At 38.2% G+C, this 27,098-nt stretch overlaps 1 protein-coding gene across 1 annotated transcript in view; it reads right to left on the reverse strand.

The window, feature by feature from the left end:
• Positions 1-26,779, reverse strand: part of ITGA4 (integrin subunit alpha 4) — a 35,086-nt gene extending 8,307 nt beyond the window's left edge. Inside the window, exons 1-18 of the mRNA XM_053947699.1 lie at positions 26,595-26,779; positions 26,386-26,507; positions 20,409-20,515; positions 20,189-20,318; positions 18,844-18,911; positions 18,057-18,189; positions 14,597-14,682; positions 14,214-14,273; positions 13,983-14,120; positions 13,220-13,331; positions 11,505-11,599; positions 11,104-11,194; positions 9,742-9,787; positions 9,223-9,377; positions 7,709-7,863; positions 4,509-4,658; positions 3,012-3,088; positions 598-748 (exon numbers count right to left, since the gene is read on the reverse strand). Coding sequence (XP_053803674.1) covers positions 598-748; positions 3,012-3,088; positions 4,509-4,658; positions 7,709-7,863; positions 9,223-9,377; positions 9,742-9,787; positions 11,104-11,194; positions 11,505-11,599; positions 13,220-13,331; positions 13,983-14,120; positions 14,214-14,273; positions 14,597-14,682; positions 18,057-18,189; positions 18,844-18,911; positions 20,189-20,318; positions 20,409-20,515; positions 26,386-26,507; positions 26,595-26,779 — 2,061 coding nt within the window. The remainder of the gene's footprint in view (positions 1-597; positions 749-3,011; positions 3,089-4,508; positions 4,659-7,708; positions 7,864-9,222; positions 9,378-9,741; positions 9,788-11,103; positions 11,195-11,504; positions 11,600-13,219; positions 13,332-13,982; positions 14,121-14,213; positions 14,274-14,596; positions 14,683-18,056; positions 18,190-18,843; positions 18,912-20,188; positions 20,319-20,408; positions 20,516-26,385; positions 26,508-26,594) is intronic.
• Between the last annotated feature and the right edge of the window lie 319 nt (positions 26,780-27,098).

Consider the following 27,098-nt stretch of genomic DNA (forward strand, 5'->3'; position numbering starts at 1 on the left):
ACCAGGTGTTTCTTATTTACTGATGCCAATATCCAGGATGCCCATGATCACTTTAAATAACAGATTATATTGATTATTTTATCAGTTACTTCATCCGCTTCTTGCTTTTACTGAAGCTAAGGCATATGCACCAGATCCAAACCCACCTTCGTTAAAAATCAACTCACAAAGGTGGATCTGGGGGATTCTACATGGAGAACAGTAATTTTAAAAAGCAGAAAGAGCACAATTATAATATTTTTATAAGCTTGTGTATTTGGGAAAAAGATTCAATGAGACCTTTGTGATCAATGAAAACATGATCATCAGCCAAAAAAACAGCTGTAACATCCTGAAAATATTTTTTAAAATTTATTTCAGTTGTTACTGAAATTATATAAGTAATTTGTATTGATTAAATTGCACTTGATTTAGGTAGCTAAGAATTTTAGATTTAGAAGTCTAAGAATTTAAAAATTGATGTTTTGGCAGCTTTTGATGAAGGGGCATAGGTTCAGTCTCTAAAGAAACTCAACAATTCATAAACATAATTTGAAAAACACCAGAAAAAGAAAAATATCAAAGGATTACTGTTTGAGATAATTTTTTTTTCCTTACCAGTTCTAAAACTCGAATGTAATAAAGACCTTTAGGGATGTGAACATGGAGGAGAGTTTCATATGCATCATCTCCAACATTAAGCAGAGAAATGTTCAACAATAAAGTCTTCGTACTTCCAACACCAAGGTACGTTTTCTTATCATGAGGCCTATAAAAATAATGATCATAATGTAAATGGAAAGTAATTTTAGAAACAGCCTGTAGGCAAAGCTGCTCTTTGAGGTAGTTTCAGTTGGTTCTGATAAAGCTCAGCTGGAGATGTAAGGGAAGGTTTTACTCAGTTCTGTAACAAAGGTACGAGACCAGTTATGTGATGGTCACCCCTTAAAGCCTGATATGGTTAATGAGAGAGCAAGGAAATTGTCATCAGTCCAGTTGTGCTTCTGGCCTTTACAAGACCAGTCCTTTCCTTTACAGGCCAAAATGGCAATGTATCACTGCTACAGTACTTTCAGACATTACTTCAACATTCACTCTTTGCACTCAAGATGTGGAATTGAAGAGGGGCATAGTGAACACACCTCTCTTATGATCTACGTAATGTTCTATAATCATGTTACAAGTACAGACACCCTGTCGGGGGATAAAAGTAAACTTCAGCTTGACATTAAAGTTTAATTAAGTCTTGTAGAAAGGGTGCCTAGAAATAGACATTTATCAGAAATTCTGGCTTGAAACCAAAGCATTAGTCACTGAACACCTTTGGGAAAGAAGCTGGCACTTACAAAAGCAACAGAAGGCAAAAGCACTGCATAAGCAGATAGGTTCCAAGACAAAAGCAAATTAAAGAAAAACACAATGTTAACATTTTGGTAGCTTGTCAAGTTTAGGTTAAATTGGAGCGTTGTTTTAGCACTTATATACCCACCACTCACTCCTCTTACCCATGTTAAAGCCAAGCTCATTAACAATATGCTGTCACAAAGATGCCTCCCAGCTTAACACACAAGTACACAAAAGCACCAGGTGCACATCTGGGACAACAACAGAGCTGAACTAGAGCTTTTCCCTGGTAATCTTATTTCATTCTTCATTAAAAAATGCATGATGCAGACTAGAAACTTACAGAGCAGGCCAAAATCTAAGCAATTTAAACAAAACATGATAGTGTATACATGAAGACTTGTTACTCAGTAAATAAAGCATTACATTGCCATCCCTATTTGATTTCATTCTTTTAAAACCAAAGGTGTTTGTTTTGCTCTTCAAGGATAATGAATGCATTCTGTCAAGACAAAATAAATTATCACTTCACAGCTATCTAGTTTTTAATCGAGATTCTAGGGGCACAAGGTAATTTAAGGTGATACTTCACACTTTATCAAGATATTTAGACTATTTATTTACACTGCAAATCTGCTACTGGTGCCTAATGTCATAGGCACCAGTAGCAGATTTGCAGTGTAAATGTCATGTATGTTGTAATCTGTTTTTCTTTCTTAGAGCTTGGAAGTGCTTACAAAACTGCATTTCTAATGTCACAAATGAAAATGCTGCACAACCATTCTTTCTGAAAAGTTTATGAGTCTTTAAATAAAATAACCATCCAGCCTAAGAAAATGAAAGGGCTTAAGACTCATGCTACAGGCCACATGTCAAAGTGGCAAAAAGATATTCATCTTACTCTGAAATCTATGAAGATGACAAAGTTTCTGCTCAGGATCACACAGGTGTGATTAATCTGCATTACATGACTGTCATCATCTTTTGATGACATTTTAGGTTCTTCAACCTAGTATTTTGATTTAAGTAGAATCAACTTTAAAAGTGACGAATGACACAAGAAAATCCAAGTTTCATGTAAAATATCTAAATAGCTGAGATTCAAAATAGGTACATGTCCTCTTTTTCACCTGTATTTCTTGCTTTGAAATATAATAGTCAATAAAGAAAAAGGTTGTGTTGATAAAATACAACTTAAAACAGTTAAGTGGCTCTTCTATTTAAGAATATTATATCTTCAGTTTTATACTGCTAATTGAGACTTCATACAGTGCAAGTAAATTATATCCATAAAGAGCAGCAGGGAAAAACAATAGCTTGTCAATTTTACAATTTTAGTTATGATGTCTGCATATTGAGTATGCATTGTGGAGTGTTATCTTATCCCAGTTATATATGAAGGGTAGAACACAAATCTATGGTTTTTTTAAGATGTATTTTATGAGCTGTAAAATCTTCTAATTATGCAATAACAGTTCTTCAATCATATAGATTTCTGTTACATTTCATGGAAGATTTATGATTTATAAATAGTCTTCAATTAAGCACAGCCTTACTTCTTATTTTTTTCTCAGGGAGTCCTGAGAATTTGCAAATTACTGTTATTTATAAACAAAAGATTAAGAAATAATTTAAATAAAATCTTACTAAATCTTGTAAAAAAAAATTGAAAGCTACATTCTACTTACTTTGGAAAAACAACTTTTCCAGAAACTCTCAAGTCAGCTGAACAATTTTCTTGGGAGCAAAATCTTGCAAAAATAAACTGTAAAAGCCAAATAAAAGGAAAAGGCACTTCAGTATCTTATGCTTCCAATAGTGAGTAACAGTATTTCCAGAGAAAGAAACCCATCGCCTAGTAACTAAGCACCAGGAAGTGTCTAATAGAATTGTATGGTAGCAGTAAGAGCTATCAGGCTACGATTTTCCATTTTCCAAACACATTTTCTGCATCCAGAGTAACAGTGAAGAGGCTTTCCAGACTCAGTCTGTCACAGTAAAACCTGTGGGTGTATGTTCAGACAATTTTTACAGCAGTACATCAGGAGTGCAGAATGTTTTAGAAGATCCAGAACTGATGTCTGTACAGTCTCTCCTGTAATACAGCACATTAATTTTTGCAAGAGTTTAATTAAACAGCCCTTAGCCTACTGTTAGATAGGTTTGATGAGAGCAGAGACACCATGATTTGCAGGTGTCTGTGCCTTAGTTATCAGTATGTTACAGAGCACATTTATGTCACTGTATTCAACATCACCCTCTTTCTTTCTCTATAACTCTGAGGTTTCTGAAACAAAATTTGGAATGAAAATGAGAAGTCAAAGCATGCCATTTAAAATAAAGCTTTTACATATCTCAGGAGTTCTGATGGCCAACTGTACCTCAGCTACACAAACCACAGAGAAAGCTGAGTTGGAAGGGACCCATCAGGATCACCGAGTCCAGCTCCTGGCCCTGCACAGGACATCCCCAAGAGTCACAGCCTGTGCCTGAGAGCATTGTCCAAACACTTCTGGAACTCAGGCTTGATGCTCTGACCACTTTTCTGGGGAGCTTACCATTGTGAAAAGTTAAAAATTCAGCACATTCTGACTTTCACTCAAGTCAAAGTCTCTTAACAAGTTGGGATTCTTTTGGAAAAAAGGTAAATTTCATAGTTACTAAAGGATAAATATACTCTTTCTTTCCCCTCACAGACTTTGTATTTGAAAACCTGCAGTACCTTTACGGAACTAATATTTCAGCAATATCAACACTTCAAGATTAGTACCAACATGATATTATGTATTTAACACAGAATTATTTTTAAAGTACAATTTGATATTGGAAAGTGACTCATACACTTTCATAGTGTAGTTGAATGGATATTTCAAACAGTGATTTTCATGTATGGGTTCTGAGATACATAGTACTATTTATGCTGGCAAGTTCTCCGCACATACCTTTTTAATTTTTATATCATAATACAGATTGTATAAAAGTTCTGTAAAAAATTTTTTTTAGTAAAAACCAAGGCATTTTTTTAGCATTCTGGTTTATTAATTAATATCAAGACACAATCCCTAGGTGTAGGTCTGGAAAATGCATTCTTTCACACACTATGAATCAGTGAAGCTTTTTAGCTGGAGATTAAAACATGAATATTTACTCACTGCATTGGGAAAAAAGAGAACTCATACACTAACCTTGCTTTTTATAACATCTTTTTCTTTCCTGCGCTGAAGAACAGGCTGAAGTGGTGGAAATTCTTGAACATTTCTTTTCTGTAGAATATGATGCCCCAGATGATAACTTGCTTCAACATGTACAGGAGTCAAGATATCCCTTACATCTTTCTATGAAAATTGGAAACCTAATGAGTTAATCATATAAGACAAAACATGTATGCTTATGTTTTAAAGTTACACGGTTGCCCAGAACTCACTAAACCAGAAAAATTTATTTTTCACATGTAAACTAATTCCAGATATCTTTGTTGCTGAAGGAGGCAATCAGAAATGCATAAAGGCATAATATGCTCAATGACAGCATCAGCCATTTCAGAATGGATGATTCTTCTATGAGGAGAAATCTCACTGAATAGTGAGCTTACATCTGTCCATAATCCTGCCTCACACACCTAGGAAAGGCTGCACTGCCCAAGTAGAAAAATAGGCAAAGTTGGCTAAAATGAAGAAAGTTAACCAGTGGGATGAGGCCAGACAAACCCAATGGGTAGTTACATATGAAATCAAAAGGAGTTCTCCCACAGTACAACTAAATCAAGTCGTGACTGCATTTTATTTTTCTGTCCCTTTATTTCCCATTCTGCATTAAAAAGATTGAACTCCTCAATAAATGACTATTTTGTACATGAAGCCTTATCTGCGTAGGAATGTTCAGATCATAGCCCAAACTACCTTCTTTGAAAACTAAACAGCTTGAAGCATCAACAGTAACAAACCTGATTAAATTACTCCCTAAGTGTAGGGGATAGACAGACGCTGATTGTCCTTCCACATGGCCACTATTTTAATTCTTATCTGCAAGCTTGTGTTGGCCAAATCACATATTATCTAATTTGTAATAATTTTCCACAAGGTCTTCTCTGCATCTGCTTTATATAACTTCCATTATACTAATTAGCTATTAATTAGCCTTTACTCAAAATATAAAATTTATATTGTCTCTTGCAAAGACTGTACTTGACAGACATTCACACTTAACTTCAGGAACTTCATAGAAGTACAAAAACCTCAGTGGGTGGAAGGAGATGCTTATAATACTACTAATTAAGAATTGAAAAGAAAATTTAATTCGATGGAGGAAAAATAACCCTAATGATGGACTATAGGAAGTGATGAGGCAAATCAATTCCTTCCTCCTACACAAATATCTGCTAATGCTGGTACAGCAATCTGTACAAGGTCAGCTGTCAATCACATCTCCGTTAGTTTACAAAATTATTAGAAAGTAAGTGGCAATTTGCCATTGCTCCTGTAAGCAACACTCACTTAGGTGCAACTATCAGTTGAGATGCATCTGGGAAATTTTCCAGTAGGTAACATAAGCTTTCCTTTCTACCCTGAAGCTTTATGATGAAGAATTGGCTTCTAATCATGTCACACACAAAAAGTAAGGGAAACCAAGGAAGAAGAAAAATACATTGAAGAATATTTCCCTGCAGGATTTTTTTGTAGCTGTAGAAAATAAAATTTATTTTCCAGCCTTTGTGCAGGATCGACTGCATCAGTCACCTTGATAGATATTTGTTTCAAAAGGTCACAGAATTGCTGCCTTGAGGATTTCAAAGAAAACACTAGGCAAACTAGTCCACTATTTTATTGCCCTTATTTCCCCTTACATCTAAATACTACGTCTCTTCCTTCCTAGAAAAGCTCTAACAGGAGAAAAGTCTATTTTTTGTGAGTTTAATAAAATGTGGTTCCTTTGTGTCCACTGATTTATATTGTTTGTTGTGGTTTAGGACTTCCAAGTTTTTACAAAATTTTTGTTTTGGACGACAAGCTTCTAAGATGTTTGATAGAATAAAAGTGATTAATTTTTTCTTGTTAATTGAATGGCCTTAAAAATAATATACCCTTGTCCTGATTACAGGTTTTATTCCACTTTCAAGACATTCATCTTTCAGAGGGATTGTCACACATGAATACGACATTCCATTCCTCCAGGGCAAGACCACTTTGAGACTACTTTTGTAGTTAAGATCTTACTGATAGATTCTTACTAACTTACTTCTGGGTCAGTACCATGCTCAGTTTCAAAGGATGGTGGCTGTTGGATCAAACTCTACTTCTGCAGAAACCAGCAGCCAACCCAGCAGCTGGTGCCATCTATTCCTGGTGTTGGTACAGGCTCCCTGGCCGACACCCTGCAGGTCTCCAACAGCCTCCTGCTGTGTCCATTGCCCTGGCACAACTTCTGCCTCAGTGGCTTCTCCTCTGAAGCACTTCTGTCAGCAGATTTAGCTACAGCAAAATTGTCTCTGCACCATCACAGAGGGAGAATGTGACCACATTCACACTAATCTGGTCCAGGAGAAAGACATATCCGCACAGGCTTCACCTTTGTAAGCACAGAGATCCCTTCTTCAGCACAGTGCACATTCTTAATATTGTTCAGCTCTGAACTCATTAATGGAACTCTAATGAGTACTTTTCCTACCCCATTTCCACCTTCAAATTATGGGTGAGTGCTGCATTCCTTGAAGGGAAAAAATCAAGCAAGCCCAAGCAATGCTCTTCTTCACACCCTGCTAGCCTTTGGCTCCTTGCAGCAAATTCACAAAGCACATCACACTATAAACCTTGAACTACAGACTTTTCCAGCAATCGTCTTCATTTCACTTCCTATGAATCAGGAATGGGTTCTTTCCTTTTTAGCTGAGTCTACCTTATGTACTCACAATAAAAACAGGACCAAGACCATACACTGTTCTTTGAAATAGTTACAGATGACAAAACATAAAAGTTACACGTTTTAAGACTTTGCATTAAGGAGTACATAAGAAAGTTCCATCAGAAATGTTCAGCAGAATATGAATGTTATATCTTCATGGTTGCTCCAAACCAATCTCAATCTATATATGATCTGTCATCCATAAAAATGATGCGGAAGTTTCAAGAATGCTCAAGGTCCAACTTAATCACTGTGGTTATTATTATTATTATACATCTCACCAATATAAGAGATGGCAGACCTACTGACTTCCTCAGAGAAAGCTGAGAAAGCATCAGAATTAAAATATATTAGTTCTGAATACAAAGATTTTACTTCCAAAATTATGTGATGCAATTGTAAACAGAACAGGTTCTTTTGTAGTAGGTCTACTTTTCAAAGGAGAACAAAGGATTTACAAAACAATACATACTGAAAACTACATTACCCTCATAAATGCTGGATGATCTTTGCAGGCAGTAATATTGCTGTAAATCTTTACTTTTCCTGAGATTGTGTCATATGTTCCATTGGAGGAAAAATAAAATCTTGCTTGTGTATCCTCTTTTCTGTTCACATCAACACTCAGATTATAAAGCAACACTACAAAATAAAACCCAGGGAAAATAAAGGTTATAAAATCTTTAAGTGTTGCAATCTTAATGAATTTATGGTAGAAATTACAATTTCTGAGTCACTTCCATAAGTATATTCAGTAACATCCATTTTAAAATGCTCTGCTTAAAAACTCTGACATAAATCCATACTAAGAAAAACTTCCAGTACCCTGAAAATTGATTGCTTCATGGCTGTTCCCTGATACATGCATTTATATCAGGGCTAGTTTTTCAGGTTGTGTTTATATTTTCTACCAAAAATCTATTTATAGAAAACCCACTTCAGCTAGAGGGCTGACAGTAACTTAGAACAAACACTTAAGTCAATTAACACTGACAAATATCGTTTAACTTCAGTTTTTTTCTATTTAAGTAAGCATGAATTGCTATGATAACAAGTTGTGAGCAAGTTTCAGAGCATTACAGATCTATTATTTCTAAATTTTTGCCAAGGGTTAGGTTATCTACAATTTCTACTAGTACTTTTTTTAAATTAAAAAGTCTTATGTACAAGTCCAGCAAGGGTGACCCAGTCTGACTGCTCATCTTTCAAAATGAATATGAGTTTCAAAAGATTTGATAAAGATCAAAAGACTTATAACTTTACAGTTCATCACTGCATGTGTTCTCTGTAACATGCTCCCAAAGGTTATTGTCTGTTCTCACACAGAAGAGTTGAGCTATTTAATTTTATATACCATGTATTTGCAGGGCTGTTTGTAGTTTACAAATAGCACATGACAAGTAGGTTAAAAGCACTCAGGCAATACAATCAAATTTAGACAATAAGATATGTTAAATTAATTCACCATGATATTCCCTCTGACAGATAACACTTCTAGCAATACCAGTTTTTTGCAAAAACCAAAATATGCATTATATAAAATACAGTACAAGATTTATTTTTCATTAACTTTGGTGGGTCTCCCTCTCTTTCACAGAATGCCCCACAATGGTATGAGCAGCTGCTTGAGCTGGTTTGTGAAGGAATGTTTTCTCTCTATTGCTCAGTGGAAGGCAGCATCCTCCAGCAGTCCCATGTGGTTTGGTCCATGCCTGAGAAGACTGCTGTTAGAAGACATCTAAATATCACCCTTTTAATGCTGCTGTCTCTCCAAGTAACTCCAGCAGTTCTAGCAGGGATGTGCTGTAATTCCAAATTGAACAGAAGTGTAATGGCTTGATGTTATAGGGTAATAATGATATAAAAAAGATATCCATGTTTTCAGCTTTTCATTTTATACTGAAGTCAGATTAATGGTCCATTAAATACCAGTAGCATTATTCTGTAAATAGCTGCATTTGAAATGAATACATATAGTGGATTATTTTTCCAGTAGCTTACCAATATAACCAGGTACCTCTCGTCCTCTATAGGTAAAGCATAACTTCAAATTCATACAGGTGGCAGGCTGCTCATTTTCCATGCAGTCCAAATTAGTTGTATTTATTGAATTAGAATGTTTTAAAGAGGCTTCAACAATTATCACTGGTTTTGTTCTAAGAATAGAAAAGAGTAACACAAATAATGTCCAGATAAAGCTTACAGAATCTGCAAAAACTAACCATCCCTGACAATCTATTTTTATGTTTTAGAATTATAATTTTAAAGTTATCTGCATTTTTCAGATAGTTTCAAATAGTTGTATGCACATGCTTTTTTACGTCAAAAAGTTACAAAATTATATTTTCATTTTTTCAACATGTTTACTTAAATGTTTAATTTGTAAAGCCTTCTAGACTGAAGCTGAAGATATCGAGAGTATAACGAGGTTAAATTAAACTGCTGAGTTTTAATAAATTCCACTAAAAAATAGAGTTAAATTGAATAGTCTTCAAAAGTACTGAAACATGGCAATCTCACCTGAGCACCACAGCAGAATCAGAGAAAAATGCACCAACTGCTACATCTGTACAAAAAGAATGTATCAATAAGCATAATTTGTCAACAGGAATTACTTCCTAGGTACAAACATTTTATAGCATATTCACCTTCTGGTGACTACTAAGACACCATTTGTCCTTTATTTAATAGAAAGAATATATTAGTATTCAAAGACAGTTCCTCAAATACTTGTGCACTGTCCATAAATGCTGCATGCTAATTTGTTGGACTTCCAGATATTGATAATGTGATGATTTGATTTCCGTTCTGTATTTAAGTGGTTGATACTGAAGGACAACTCAGCTAATTGGGTGATACTTGCCTGCTTCTTCATCCAGATATTCACTATTGCTATACATGCACATACATACTGTTTTTTATATAGATAACTGATTTGCTTATGTCTATTATATGTATGAAATTATACATAGACAGAGAAAAGTATTTCCTTTATTCCAAATGAAATGAAATCTATTCATGCAAGAAGGGAAGAAATACAGACAGTATATATACCTCTCCAATGAGGTAGCAAAAGTGAATTGTAAGATGACTAAATGATATAAGGGCCTGAGAATGTGACTGCCAGATTATTAAGCAACAGCTGACCTGTGAGCAGACTACTTGTAACCTACCTTTTAGGCCAGCATTACAAATTAACCTGGATAACATATCCTGGACAGAGCAGCCAGAACACACAACATGGCAACTTTGTACTTTTGAATCCCCAAGAGCAGGACAGACATACCTGACCTAAGACTTATCTGCAAAATGTCAAAATGCTTTGATGGTATGTATAAAGCAATTAATATATACTTGGCACCAAGTTAGCACTGCTTGGTCATGGCCACAAGAACTCCACAATGGTCTTAGCTCAGTGCCACGAGCCCTAAATGAGGTTAAAGTATTGTTCACTCAGATTGAGAGTCAAGGAGCCCATGACTTGTGTCAAAAATCCAGACTCTGGGAAGGCCAGCAATATATTTAGATGAGCATACTAGCCTGGACAACAAACATGCTTCCAGTGCCCAAAGCAGCTCATTGTGACATTTGTAGATGAGACATCTGCTTTAAAAATATAAATCACATTTCTCTTCCCCTTGTGCACTATGATCTCACTATTACATTGTTCTCAGTTCTTAAATAATAGTTAGATGACCGTGAAAACTGACTGCCTGGCCTCAGCTTTACCTCTTCTTTTTTCTTCCCAAAATATGAGATGTGACATGTCATCTCAATAACAGATTCTGCTTCTGTTAAAAGTATCAAGCAGCACAGTACGGTTGTTTCCTATGAATTTCTGTTCCTTTAAAAATTAAAAATAAACAAAATTGCTTAATTTACCTTGATAACCATTGTCATCTACATCAATGCCACTTGATATGGATTGTCCAAACATGCTTAAAGAATTACTGACTTCTTGTCCTTGTATCCTCTGAGGAGAAAAATGTAAAAGAGAAAATTATTCTTGCAAAGCTAATGTCTGAGTTACAATTTCCAATGAAAAATGTTAGCAGAACAATCCTGCTGCTGAATTAAAATCCCATAAACCATTTTAAAGCTCCCAAAACAATTTTTTTCTCTCTTATAGGTTATATTATGACTGGAAATCACAGACCATGTAAAAATTTTCTGAAGTCTTTTAATGTACTTCAGATGGTCAGACTGTTAAATGAAGGGAAAACCCTCTCAGATTTAAACTTGGGGTTTTTCTGGATTGGGTATTTTGTACTGAAAAAGCATACCTGTGAAAATGATGGTGTTATTCCATCTTTCCTGCCATTGTATATATAAATAGCCCCTTTTAGATTATCTTCGTGCGGAGCTCCAATTGCCACATCTGTGGAAAAACAATTCAGCAATGATCGTTGACTAGGAAATATGACCACTGAACAGCTGAAGAAATGCAAATCTTGGTGCATGCAATGCCAGACCAGATTTACTTGCCTGAATTCAAAGGCAGTGTTGAACACAGATATAAAGCAAATGAAACAATACAGACCAGCTCAGTAATCTGATTCTACCTTAATTACTATGTGTGAAAAGCAAGTCAAACACTGCCATTTTGTTAAAGACAAAGTCTATTTCTAGCAATGCTAATTTCGACTCTTAAGAGGTTAAAAGGTTACCATGAAAGAAGGCAAAATTATCATGGTCTTTAAAAAATGAGGAAGAAACAAGCCTTATATTTGTCAAACAGTGGTGATTTTCCTGCTCTTCCCACATGGATTAAATCACTGAAACACAAATACTCTTGTTACAGTGCTCAAAATGAACCATTTATTTTTCTATTAAACGTCCATAACAGTTAATAATATGCTTGGAAAGGCATTTAACAAGGAAATGAAAGTAGCTGGTTGGTACAAAGGGATATGTTTCATGCCTAGATGACCTAATCCCAGAGGGGTGTGGCAACTCCTAACAAACTGAATTAATGTACCTACTCACCAATCCACCCTCAACAGCCCTTACAAAAAACTCCCAAATAGCCAGAGGCTGTTAACCAAACAGTGAAGGGAGGGATGGGGAGATTATTTACACCATCTTGACAGTCACTATTAGTAACTGGGAACTTGCATTTACAAATAAGCAAAAACTGAATTATCTGCAAATCAGAAATACTTTATGCTGCACTGGTCAAAATCACAAGAAACACAAAGCCTTTGACTCTTTGGTTTTACAGAGCAATTCTCTTGATTGAATTCACATTGACTCAATCCATACTGTGGTGACTAAACCACATAAAGCTCATTATACATCTCTCTACTGGTGAGATGAAATGGGACAGTCAAGTTGTGCCCATTAAAATTACACACACGTTCTTGAGGTCAGATTCTACACCAACACACACACCATTATCTTTACAGGGCTGATACTGATGGTTTAGATCATTGAAGAAGTTGGCTCTGCTCTGCTTTTTAATTACTACAGAAAAATGCTTTGTATTACCCAATTTCTCTTTATATTTTGCTTCCAGCCTTTTTCTTACATTTTTTTTCCTACTGCCACTCTCCATATTACATCCACTTTTTATTTCAATATTACCACAGCAGTCTCCCAACATGAAGGTTGTTTTCAAAATCCCCATGTATTTAGTATTTACTGGTAACAAAGAAGCAGATTTTGACTCAATTTTTTTTTTGTTTATGATTGTTACAAAATTGCCAAATTGTTCCCCAACCTTCATCTCAGATATTTAACACAGGATTAATTATTCCATTTGAGGTCCAGGACCAAAAGTTACAGATTATGCTATCATTTATGCTCATGCTCTTTATTAGACAGAACCTAGTCCCTTGGTATTAAATGTCAATGACTGTCAATGACTGTGAAGCAGCTGTATTTGAAGTCAGAAAATAAAAACCAAAAGAATTCTCAGACTTCCATAATCCTCCTGTTTATCATGACATTCCACTGATCAGAGAGAATTAAACCAAACAGATTTTCTTTGTATTCTTACCTTCAAAGCCATCATTATCTATGTCTCCTAGATTGGCTATGGACTCTCCAAACCTTGCTGCATACGAGTCGCTCCCACTGAGCTCTACGTTCAGCTCTACCATCTTTGCTTCCTGAAGGAAAACAGTCAATGGCACGTTAATGGAATATCACTCAAAATGTTCAAACTGCCTTGGATACCAATATATAACCCCACCAAACTTCTTGTACAAGCAAGCATTTTCAAATACATTTTAGGATATTTAGCGTAAGAATAGTAAAGTGATTACCCTTTCACTTCTGAACCTTAGAAAGAATAAAAAGAAGCTATTCTAATGCATGAATCTGCCCAGTCACGTCATTTGCAAAACTGAGGAGTACCAGTCTCTTTCCTGACTGGTACCAGTAACTGCATGCAAATTTTTCATTCCTCGTTCGTTTCTGAAGGGCTTGCTAAGTTGCTCTTCAGATGGCAGTTCAGTGGAAAGCACAGTAGTGGAGAAGAGCTTGGAAAGGGGCTGCAGTGGCAGACTGTCACCACCTACGGCTCCTAGGAGATGAACCCTGTCTCTTCAGTTCCAACACTGGTGGGAGTAACTGTGCTACAGCCAACTCCACAGCCTTTGGGGGTGTGCTGTGCACTCCTGCTGGGGCAGTCATCACAGCTCTACTGCTGCTTTTTCCATATCTGGAAACATGGGATAAGAAGAGAGGAAAACTCTTCTTCTTAGCCTGTTAAACCAGAACGGCTGTGTTGCCGTGTGTTTTTAAGAGAAAATACTTACAGAACCTGAATTAATATAGACATAAACTCTTCCCTCTTCTCTGATGGTACTTTGCATTGGAGCACCAACTAGTAAGTCTGAGAAGCCATCTGAATTCAGGTCCACAGCACAAACTGCAGCTCCAAAGTAAGAACCAAGCTGTGTGCAGACAAGAAATCATCATTCTTTTTGAATTTTGATGAAGATGTGCTAGGAGTTATAAGGTGCAGAAAAGTAATATGATAGATTTACCTTTTTACCTCTTAGTTCAAATAGAATATTTAGTTGCGCCTCATTGCTAAAAATATATGCCTAAAAGGAAAATACAAGCAGAGTTCAGCAAACTGTAATCTGAAACACTTTCCAGTGCTTTCTCTACAGCATGTGCTGAAGAATCAGCAAAACAATGCACAACATCACAAAGTACAGCTATCTCCTGCACCTACCTGCACCTTTCTTGAACATCATAGTTCACATCAATATTATCCAGAGTGCCTACTCTAATTCCTTATTCAACTTTTCCCCCATGAGAAATCATATCTGATACTTGTCTTTAATATATTAATCTAAATTGGAAGATCATGTGTTTTTGTGAGATTATAGTCTTTAAGTCAGTATTCTAGACAATTCCTTACTTTACCAGTCTGCTCCTGTTGGGGAGCCCCTCCAATTACTTCTGTACTGGATGGTGTCAGAAAATGTCCAGCTCCAACAGAATATCCTGCAAATCAGAAATGCACTATTCAATACTGGAAATGCTATGTAACAAAGAAAGAATGGGAGCACACATTATAAAAACAGTCAACACCATAAATTATCATGAGTCTGACATTCAGACCTCATGCAAGTTAGCAGTGAAAACAGAATAAAAACTTACTACAGACAGTAAGTTCCATCAGGCAGGAAAAAGTGTCAGAAACACTCATTTCTTCCCAAGAACTCAATTATCTGCCATACTTCAAAAGACAGTAAAATAAATTGCAAACACCTTCCATTAATGCATATTCTGCAATTGTTCAGTGAGTCCATACTATTAATACAACTGAAAATTATCCAAGTACATGCACTGGAATGTGGAAATAATTGATTCAATTGTTACTCTTCGACTATTATAACTGGATTGAAGAAAAATTAAATGTAGTGCTACTTCTATGTGCACATACATACACAGAGCACCATGGACACACACATGAAAATGTCAGGAACAAGTTGCAAAAGCCTTATTATGAAACAAGAAAACATTACATCAGCTTTTGTAAATAAATCTACATCACAAAGCATTTCTGTATGTGGAGAGAGATCATAAACAGGACCATATTTTGATGCAGACATCCAGACACAGAATTGCAAAACAAAGGCTAAACCTTAACCTGTAGCTGCACAAGTCATCCTTACTCTTTCCAGAATACATTACAGCTCACTTGAAACAGGGAAGACAGAGAACATATTCCACTACTCTTGCATTTGCTGAATGACTGCCGATGTTCACAGCATGCAGAGAAAATAGAAAAAGCATCTTGGATAGATGAGAACAAGCTTTGACTCTTTTGTCTGTGAAGGTAACTACCTAGAATTCAAGTTCTCACTAAGCCACCTTTTTCTTTTCATATTTTAAGCTAAAAGAGATGAACAGAGCAATTTATCACTTGAAGGTCAACACCTAGTTTTTGTTTACTCAACAAAAAATTAAGGATGAACCTTAATTTACCTCCTCTGACATTTACTTTCTAGTTAATTTTTACTAAAGTGTAAACTTTACTGTAATTTTTGTGTATGCTTGACTTTTTTTTTAGAAGTCCTTAAGAATTAGCAATCACATAAAATCCTCATTTTTCTTTAATGGTATTAAAATATTTGGCAGGGGAAGGGGAAATCACATAATTGACCCTTTAAATTTAAAGGCATAGAGAAATGAAATTTTATTTCCAACTCCACAGTTTTCTCCTTTTTACCATCACTACAGTTTTTCATTTTCTGAAATGTTACTTGCCTTCCTCAGATTTCTAAAAGGAACTGTCTTCTATTTTATGATTTCTTAAAGGCAGTTTAAGTGACTACGGTTACTTTTTCCATCAGGGCCAGCTGATTTGAAAGACTGAATAACTTTGAAAATTCCTTTTATAGAAGTCAGTTATTACTCTCCAAGAGACTCTGAAGTAGTCAAGAAAATATTACCTACTGTTATGTATTACAAATATCCAATTTTCTTCTTTCTTTCAGTTGTCTGGTACATTAACACCTTTGTTTCTTCTAACTTATGGAAAATGCTACAATACTACTGCACTTCCTGTAGTCTCTAGTTTCTTCATTATTATTCTTTAGAAGTTTAATGAAAAACATAAATAAAGATGCCAATGTCTTGCTCCCTACCACTGGAAGAAGAGAGTATTCAAGCATTCACATGCTTGAATTACACTCTGGTCACAATATACTTCCACCACTTGGTAGGGATAATTTTATTCATTACTTAAGGGAGCAACAAGCTCAGACTTCTCAAAAAATAATTTGGTAGTAGAATTAACCATGAACAGATTTTTGTCTTCAATAATTACAAAGATGGGACAGATGCTGAGGGAGAGAAGGAAGATACTTTAAAATCTTTTCAACCATACTTTGGGGTTTCAACCACATTATGAGGGAAAGGAGCAGAGGTTAAAGTAGCATGAAATTGCAAAATTCCAGGTTTATCACAGCTACTACTGTAAAGACATACAGATGAGTTAATGGTGCCCTTCTTCACTTTCCTGTAGAAGGGCAAGTTTAGAAGACACGTGGCTCTGCTGAGCCAACATGCACCAGATCACTAGAGTTAAGCCAACTCCAGCTGATTTCAGCTCCTGGATGGCCAAGGCAACTAAGAAAGACCACATATGTGTGGAAAGGCCTTCCCTAACCTCTCCCCAACACAGTCCTTATGAAGGTTTTTACCCATTTGCCTGGATATGGCTTCTGGCTCTCAATGATTTGACTCATTCATTACAGAAATTCTCATTCTTATACTTGTAGAAGCAGAAATCTGGAATGAACTTTTTTCCCCTAGACAGGTGCAGTACTTTTTCTGCTGATTACTATTGGAGAGCTGGAGCTTTCCATTCTCTGAAGCTCTTATTTTGTCCCGTGAAAGGTTAGAAGTTCTGCTGGTTGACCCTAGGGATCTTGGTGTCTGATCCCCTTCTACCAGCCAGTCTCTCTTCTGCTTGACTTTCCCACAGAGTCACTGTGGCCTTTGCAGGCCCAGAACTCAATTCTGAAGTCTCAGTTCAGTGTGTTTCACAATAGCTATTTCATAACATATGCCAACTTCCTATTGTCAGAGGAGTGGAATCAGAAACAGGAAATGTTTATCCACGTGAACCGGAACGTTGAATGGGAAAATGCAAAAACCAATGGTCACAAGCAAAAATATTCTTGTTTAGGAGTTCAGAAAGGACAGATGAGCTGTTCTCAGTGTAGTGAGAACACTGAAGCTGCTGTTGTTTTTTTGGCATAAACCTTTCCAAACTGTAGCAGTAAATTCAGCTAGTTACTTGGATATAGGTACATGAGTAGAACTTCATGGCCTTGGTTACAGACATTCATACATGACGTTTGCCTTCTCATATATCCAGACTAAGATATGTTTGGAATAAAAAAGAAAAAAAAAAAAACCATTGGAGGAAAGTTTGTTTCTAAAGGTCATAGCATACTTCCCCTTATTGACAATACAGTTAAGAATTGCTTGCTTGCAGCATTCACTGTAAAAATCTTTTCGTATTTCTGTTATATGCAAAACCACTGTCTTTTTCCATGAAAGCTCTTGGCAGCATTTCAGACTTGAGTGAAATGAAAACCATTGCTAATCAGAATGATCCCTACCTTCTAAATCAAGAAATGGTTAAAAGTCAGTGGTGAGATGATAAGAATAGAAATCCACTGTCGAGAAGTTTCCTCATAAAAAGAATAGAGAGGAAGCCCCGTAATTGAATAATCAGAACGCATCTTTAGAACTGCTGCTTCTGGGGTTAATAGTGAAAACAATGAAAAACACTGTGCATTCCCCCCAAGACCAGCAATTTAGCTTATATTTTAGTAAAGTGTTAAATACTTTATAAATACCTAGATAACTGCCGGATCTCACTAGGTTTTTTTTTTCATCTGTGTAATAGTGGATTGTATTTGCAGTTGTATTGTACACAAAAACAGAACCAGTCCAATAGAATGATCCAGGGGCTCCCATTATAATTAAGTCCTAAAAGAAAAGTAAAACACGGCTATGTTATTCACATTGAAATATTCACAAAAATAAGCAAAACAAGTAAAATGCTCTTCTTTAGATCTCCCGTGAATTGTATGAAATGCTACTGGAAATGCATCTGGCTCAGCACTGGGTTTTACCACTAAATTACAGACAATATTCTCCAGACTTCATAAAAATACCATTATTAAAAGCTTTGAACTGTCCCAACAAAATACAGCAAGAATTAGGATATTCTCTTCTCAAAAGAGTTTTTTAGAAATTACAATCTGAGGGTGGAAAGGAGATTAAATAATATAGAATATTACTCTGTAAAGCAAAAAGGTAAGCAATATAAATGTTACATCAAACAGATTAAAGAGAATAATAAAATTTCATCCTCTGCTATATCCATGCCCTTTTTCCAGATGAAAAATAACTTTGGATTTAGTAAGAAGTAAAAGTATTCTTGGGAATAAAAATTAAAGTCTTACTTGGGAATTTTCATGCAAGTCATAGCAAGATTAAATTAAAAATAAATTAAAAAGTGATTTTTCCCTCCCACAATAAAATACAGTGTTGATGTTTGCATTTACATAGCCACTTTTAGATATTATACATAAAAGTAAGTATATAAACAGACTGACTTTTGGTATTTTTAATACACACCTTAATGTAAAAACTAGACATTCCAGCCTGACATGACCCATGGCTTTCTCCAAACTTTCGTGCATGATCTGAGAATGGGCAAGAAATATTAAAAAGGATGAGAAGCATGTAGTTCCAGAGTTTTGTCATCAGGCTTTCAACAGAAGCTGAGACAACTTAGGAAAAAAAATCCAAAAAAACCAAAAAACACCTCCCCCAAAAAGTTGGTTTTCAGTTCTGTAAGAAAACTAAAAACACTGTTTTCGACTATATAGCCCTTAGGTGCAATACAGTATTGTAACAAACTCAAAATACTATGTATCACTTGATCACACCTGCCTTAGAAATATTGTGACTTTAAAGGCTATACTTTCAAAATTGTTCCATGAATGAAACAGCCAAATAGTTTGAGCACCACATCTGGATACTCTTCCACTCTATCCTTCAGGCATACTCTGACAGGCTTAATGTATCTTGATTGAACTTGCCCTGTGCTCCACTGGTGCCATGAAGGGTTTGTGTTATAGCAGTCTTAGACATATTGCTTTCATCCTCGCAATCCAACACAGTCCCAGCTGTGTTTTCCTGCAGTTCTTTGCTGACTGCCTGCCATCAGGGCTCCCTTCATTCCATACATAGATTTGTACACTTAAAGTCTCCAAAGATAAAAACCATGATTCCACCACCCCTTGTAACAGTCTCCAAAGCCAGCAGTGGGACATTTGATAGCATTATTCTGTCTGCCCAGAAAGATCAGATTGTCAGCTGATCCTTGCATTGGCAAGGCACAGGGACATGGGATCATTCTCCTGGGTGGCAGATAAGAATGGCAAAGCGTGAATGGAATCATTTGATAGATTCAGGTCTTGACTCTTATTCTGCTCCTGAAGTTCTCTGAGGAAGAACCCCTGAAGGTCTCATGCCACAGAGCAGCCTTGGCAGAAGGCAAGTAAGGGACAAGGACATGCACTGTATTACCTTTGTATCAAAGGCTAAGGAGCAGATGGCAACAATCACTTGCAGGTATTTCGGCTGCTGTGAGACTCTTGAGAGCAGTGACAACAGTAAAGGAAGGAAGGATGTCCTCTACTGGCCTGGTTTTGAGGAGCACATATCTTTCAGCAATGCAGTCTGAGAAAAAACTACTCTGATGCCCTGTTCCAATTATATTTTTTGCCTTTTGAAAGCAGGTTTTCTTTGAAGTGAAAGATCTTTGCATCACAAACTGGGCTCATATCAGCACTCAGCCTCCAAACCTTTGGCTGCAGAACACCTACGCAGAACATCACAGGCTTTTCACAAACTCTGCACCATTCAATTTTGTAGCTCACCCTTCCCTACAAAAGGACTCAAGCCTTTTGCTTACCTATATAGCATGGGCATATTCTTCTGCTCAGCTCAGTTCGAAAATCAGGAGGGATGGCAAAACAAATACCATGTGGCAGTTTGTGCTCATTTTTGGCGTAAAACACATTTTTCCATCTATGTCCACAAGCCTATGGATATAAAGCAAACACAGCATTTGACATGGAAGCCTAAGAAAACTGGCTGCAGTCTGACACACAGGTGCAGTGGTTAATACATACAACAATAGATCCGCCCTCCTTTGGTTGCCTTGACAAGCTGACACCCAGCCACTGATTATCCCGCTCTTCCAAACACGTCTTCCCACAGCGCTCGCCACTGGGATGGCCTAGGAGACAAAGACCAATGCTCTGAACAGAGGGACAAGGTGAAGAACAATGTGGTGGGCAAGAGGAGCACCCAAGAACTCTGGGGGGAATATGCAGCAATTTGGGTGTGGTGGATCTGACCTCTGTCTCACACAGGTCATGTAGACTTTTTACTTCCTTCTTGAGCAAAGGTATGCTTGTGGGTAGCCAAAGGGAATATACTGGCTCTGAGTGTGATAGGCCAGCAGTGAGGATGGGCTTCTCCATCATTACTCAATTCTGGTGAAGGGCTGTCCCTGTAAATGCTTTTCAGTGTAAATGTTCGTAAGAAACACAACTAATACCTGTGAGTGCCACCTAAAGTCTAGCAAAAGCAAACATCTCTCCAACTATGTGTCTATTGGTAGCAGATCCTAAAACAATCTCTACTGCAAATGGATATCAAATAAAGGTTGTATAACTGCCACCTCTACTGGGGATTACCTATGCATGTCCTGCATGCTTCTTTTACTGTTGCAATTATTCATTAGCAGCTCTTAGTGTTAGTTCTTAAGTAGAGTTCTTTTTTAAAACCTTGAGAAAACACACTGAAATGTCTTCTAACTCTGCCCCACAGCCCAGAAAGCTACAGTATTGCCAAGTTAGCAAACATTTTCTTTCTTCTGGAAAGCAGCAGTGATCCCCACAGTAAGAAGAAGCTACCCATTTATTCTAAGTTATATAAAGGAAGTTTTTAATTTTTAAGATGTTTGTATGAATAAGCATTAATCAAATTGTTTAAATGGTATTTTCTATGCATCAGCATGATAGTTTATGAAAAAAAGGTCTTATAAAATAAGGAAGCACATTAGGTCATTTGAAGAAACTCTTTTGCATAATTTAAAAAACTTTCTTAGATTGAATACAGCTACAGGTGAGCACAAAATGTTTGAGGTTTAAGGGTTAGTTTAGTTACCCAGAAGAGGATGTCAGTACAGACCACAGAGTACTAATGCTGATGGGATACTGTTTGCATGCAAAAAAGCCCCGTAAATCACACCCCACATCTTCTCACCCCTCGCCACACCAAAAACCCTGCAAAAATTAACTCACCAAAAAAAAACACCTGTGCTGAGGGCAGAACTGGCATTTATTACTGTCCAATGCATTAGAGAGTTTAAATGAATACATAGATTATCCTATTGGCCAATGTCAGAGAAGTGAACTTCCAAGTACTGAATATATACTGCTTTTCAGAAACAAGTGTGGAATTTAGATTCAGACCTGAATTTTGGAGTTATGTAATGGAAAACTTCTCACTTCCTAAGGGAAACATTTCCATGGTTTACATGAATTATAGAGCACATTAATCTGATTGAAATCTCCTCAGAAAAGAAAACTCCATTACACTCCCATGTGTAAAAATTAGTCCTCCTTTAAATCGCACAAGGCACTTCTGGTAAATCCCTTCTAGCAATGTGTTCCATCCTCTTCTAACAGTGACTTACCTGGGACTTGCTTTTATGTGGATTTGCAGAAAATGGAAGAAGTAGAGAAGACCAGGGCAATAAATTTAGACCCCAAGAGACTGAGACTTTTTATCAGTAAATCAAATAAAACCAGACAATGATGATGTGAGAGATAAGTAAGTTCAGCCTGTCCCAGTGTTTCCTTCCTGTGCCTCTTTCAGAGGTTTGTAACAAGAAAAAGCACCACCACTCCTCAACACTCACTGGACTGCATTCCCCTTTTCCTTTGCTCCAGTACCTATTGATTCAGGATTATTCTGGCCCTCTGCTGACATGCTGCCTTATGTTTCCTCTTTTTCTCTGACTGGCAAGTATTCAACCACCTTAAAAGTACAGACTTTTTTGGGAGAGAGAAGCAAGAACTTGACATCCCAGACACCCTGATGAGTCCCTGACAGGGTATGACATTATAAAAGCTTTATCAAATGACAAAATGCAGTATTCTACACAAGCAACAGAGCAGCACTGCATAAGCTCAAGAGGACATGGCAGCTTGGTTGCCTCAGGGAAAAGGAGCACGTGCTATCATAAAGTCACTGAGAAATAAGTAATTGCCCATGCCTGTGTATATTACACAGCTGGAAGATCCACTTCTGCTATAATCCCCTCTGAACACATCCACAGAAACAATGCAACTGCAGACAAATACGGTCATAACTTATAAAGCCACTTCTGGTTTTGTCCTTAAGGATCATAATACAGATGTTTGAAATGTCATCTGAGAAACCATTTTTATATAACTTCCTCCAGTGTTTTCCATCCCCAACAGCCTCTCATCACCCATTTTATCCTCCCATAACTCCTCTGGTCCTGTTGCTAACTGATGAAAATGATGAAGTCTGCTGCAAACGCAATAAGCCTTCTGACATCCTGCTCCTAGGTGTCAGGGCCTCAGAGTCTATTTTTACTCACCCAGGAAGTATTTTCTGTTTTCACAGATGTGATAGGTTTTATTCCTATCTCAAATGAGTTCAACCCCAAACATTTTAAATGATACCTGTTTCCATCCTTCTGTAACAGACCTATGTCCAGAAGATCCCATGTTCCTTGGAATAGTATGGCTATTTGAAAGAGGTCACTTGCAAGGTGTGAGCAATGCAAGCAATATTAAAAAGCCACACTACCAAAACTCAAAGTTACTGAAATCAAAGTTGAACAGACACAGCTTTGCCTTTGGGGAAAACCATTAACTGTTCACTTTTCCATTGTAATGATTCAGCTGGGGGAGCTAGAGGGCAATTTGTTCACAGGTTAATTGTAGCAGAGACTTAAAGGAAGGGAGCAAGACTGAAACTGCAGGCAGAGTTTTCTGGCCTTATGTTAAACAGTACGCACTGAATTTATTGCATTCATTTGTAGCTAAAACTAATTTTTTCTTTAGACTGGATGGCAAATTGCACAAATTATTTCCTATATACCTTAACCAGTCAATCAGTTTCAAATCCAACAGCAGTGCTACTGAAGAATTTCTGTAACATTTTATATGTCCAAAATTCAGTAGGTCAAAACATATAAAGAACTTAGTGTAAATTCCTCTGCATTAATCCTTGAGTACCCCAAACTGATGTGAGCAAGGATTTGAAACTCAAGACTAGAAGATGGACACTTAGTGCTTCAACCTGAAGCACTGTATTTTGTACTTGTGCCTGAAGATTGATTACAAGCCTCTGCATCTAACATAAGCCATTATTTAAAAATACTCCAAATACAAATAAATCTGCAGTCTAGAGCACTTGACACCTTAAACAGAAGTACTAGAATTCAAAAAGAGACTGAAAACTCTTCTATTCATCTATCAGAGAGAGATTTAAAAGTGCCAATGAGGGGCTAGGAAAACAAAGACCTGCTAGTGTATCTCATTGCTCTTTTCAGCTCTTAAACCAGCCCAGGGCCTGCAACATCTTGAAGAACATTAACATTCTTTAAAGTATGTCTGGATGAGTTATCCCAGATACTGTGATGACTGCAGCATAAGACTGCTCCCAGCAGCTCTTTTACTACTGAGGAAGCAGATAGGAGCTTGTGACACATAAAAACACAACAGCAGTTTTGTGTGATCAGAGGCTTCCTAATTGTTCATGAATCCTTCATTAATTAGTTATGGCAGTTTCAAGGCTACTTTAGTGAAAAGGAGCGATAAACTATTTTAACATATTTGTATCTCTAAGTAATTCACACCCATTTAATACAGAACCCCAACATTTGGAAAGCCATTTCTATTGCCTGATAGCACCTCTACTTTTTCTTATATTATGACTTATAATTGGAAACTTACCACCTCAAAGCTGTTTTTACCAGAAGAAAATGTGAATTCAACTATTTAAGAACAAGATAGAAACACTTATTTCTCATTGTGCCTGTTCAGCAATGCAATATACTGCCGCACATTTTTCTAAGGAAATTCCCTATTCTATGAGATCAGAACCCAAACTTGAATGAGTTAGACGAGAGATAATTAAGTTCAGCTTTGTAATTCCAAGTTCCCCTGCATATTTCTCTGACCTCAGATACTATGCCACTTCATTCACATCCCATGTATCACAGCTGCCTTTGGCTTCTTCGCTGACCTCAATGACCTGTTTTTCAATACAGCACTTCTTTTCAGCTTCTGTTTAACTTCAGAAATACTACAGACAAACCTTAGTGATGCAAAGATGTCATCTAGCAGTAATGGAAACCTAGCTTGCAAAAATCTCATATGGTATAACTATTGTTTTAAAAAGTATGTTGTGTAACCTGCAGCCTTTAATCCTGGGAATAGAGGCCATGTTAAGCTAAGCCTTTGGAACCACATAAACTTTTTCATATACCTGTTGCCTCATTTCACTTAGAATCCCTTAAGCTATTGAAGAAAAACCCATCATAATATTTCTTTAGAGATTTTGTTTCGCCATTGGCTAAATGAGCAAACTGAGAGGCACTGCAGATGTTTGTAGGTTTCAAAGAACCTGAAAATTTCAATCCTTCCTTTTCTTCCCTCACACAGTAAAGGACTATTTTTACCACCAATCCAGGAACAGGGATTTATTGACTCTTAGCATATGTTACTTCACCACTTTAGTTGACCTCTTAAGACTTTTTGCAAGCCTCCTCACAAGAAACAGGCAGTCCAAAAAAAAAAAAAAGCTCTTTGTTATATATAACTTTTTAACAGATATAGTACTGGAATGAAATTAATCAACAAAACCCCAAAAAGCTACTTGGGCTGATATAAATTTAATTTCCATTCTTTCTAGCAGCAACTGCTTGTCTTTTTCTTATAGGACTACATGTAAAACACCACTGAAGTACCTCAGGTTTTTGTATACCAGTTACAAAATGAAACCCTTATACTGATTTGTAGCAAAAAAAAAAAAAAAAAAAGGATAGAACCTGTCAGTTCTAAGTTTTATGCACAGACATTTAGAGAAATAATTGTTTTAGTATTTTTTTTGGTCACAGAATGCTGAGCTCCACCCTGACAGCCACCAGTTCATGGTGCACTATTGCTTTCAAATATTTTGATAGCCCTTTTCCCGCGCTGCTTCTTACTGGGCGGCGTGCTCATAACGGATGGGATACTCTTGGTCAGAGGGTGGCAGAGTACAAGTTGAGGAGGATTCTCTCCATAGCATATGAATAGCATGAACAGTACTGTATGCAAGTGGGACAGGAAGAGAACCCAAAGCAATTCACACATGTTCATGGCAGCCCAGTGCAAAGCCTTCCCCTTTTTAACAAGTATCAAACGCTTGAAAGTTAAGTTCAGCCAGTTACATCTCCCAAGTATGGAGACTGTGAAGATAGAGAGAAGTTAAATGCAGGATCCATAAAAACTGATTCAGTCAAAAAATAACTGTTTCCCTGCAACTCCAATAAATCTGCAAGCAGGGAGAATCCATCAGCAAGACAGCTGTGGTTCAGAGTTACTTCAGGGTGGCTTCTACAAAGAGAAGGCTTTGCAGGAGAATACATGATTTAGGCACATACTTCCACCCTCCCATCCCTGAGCTTATTACATTCACCCACTGTCCTGAAAGCTGCACCAGCTCTTCTCCACAGAGTAGGCTCAGACCGAAACTCTCATGGGGCTTTTGACTCGGAGGCTGAAACGTGCGAAACGGCTGCGGGAACGACATCTGTCACACCTAACTTCCCGAAATCAAGTTTTGGTGCGTGTTATCTCTCTTGATGCCGCCGCTACAGTCCTTGGGCAATAGCGCTGATCTCGCCCTTTGGCGAGAAGCGGAGCACTCTGCAGTTTGAGCCGGAAGGGCCCAGCACATCCCGCAAGGCAGCGGAGCGGAGCCGCGGTGCGCGCACGGCGGAGGGCACCGACCGTCCGTCCGCGGCCGCCGCCCCGCGCCAGGGGTTTCCCCGCCCACGTCCCGCCGCCGACTCACCCAGCTGGAGCTGCTCGCACCCTCCGCTGGAGCTCTCCCCGATCCGGCACCGGAATATGGCCCCGGGGTTGACCACGGACTCGTTGGCGGGCCAGCTGGCCCGGGGCGCGCCCACCACCAGCCTGCGGGGCAGAGACGGCAGCGTGAGGAGCCGTGTCCAGGACAAGGCGCGACGGGCCCCCGCGGGGGCGGCCGGGCCGGGGACTCACCATCGCTCCTCGCCGTGGCGGTGCAGGAGAACCGAGTACCCGAAGAAGGTCCCGTTGCTCCCGCTGAAGAGCAGCGCGTGCTGCGTGTCCAGGTTGTAGGGCCGCGCCGTCGGCAGGCACTGCCAAAGCAGGAGCAGCGGGGCGGCCCAGCCCGCAGCGCCCCGCGCCCTCCCGCAGCTCCGCATGCCTCCGGCCGACCGGGAGCGCAGCGACGCCGGCTTCCCGCCTCTCCGCTCAGCGAGAGGGCAGGGCCGCGCCCCGCCCCGCCCCGCCCTGCCCCGCTCTGGGTCACCCTCCCCGCAGCCCTGGCTGGGGGTGTCCCCGCGAACGGGGGACTCACACGGCCACGCCGCCACCTCCTCCCGCGCGGCCGCAGCCCCTCTCCCTGCCCAGGCGGCGGGGGTCGGGTTTCTCCCCGCCCCGTCCGCGCCCCTGGGGACGCTGCGGAAGGGACATGGCCCCAGTGTCCCCGGGCAGTGCCCCCGTGGGACGCGGCCATCCCGA

This window comes from Vidua chalybeata, chromosome 7 (assembly GCF_026979565.1).
Source record: "Vidua chalybeata isolate OUT-0048 chromosome 7, bVidCha1 merged haplotype, whole genome shotgun sequence".
In the NCBI taxonomy this organism is placed as follows: domain Eukaryota; kingdom Metazoa; phylum Chordata; class Aves; order Passeriformes; family Viduidae; genus Vidua; species Vidua chalybeata.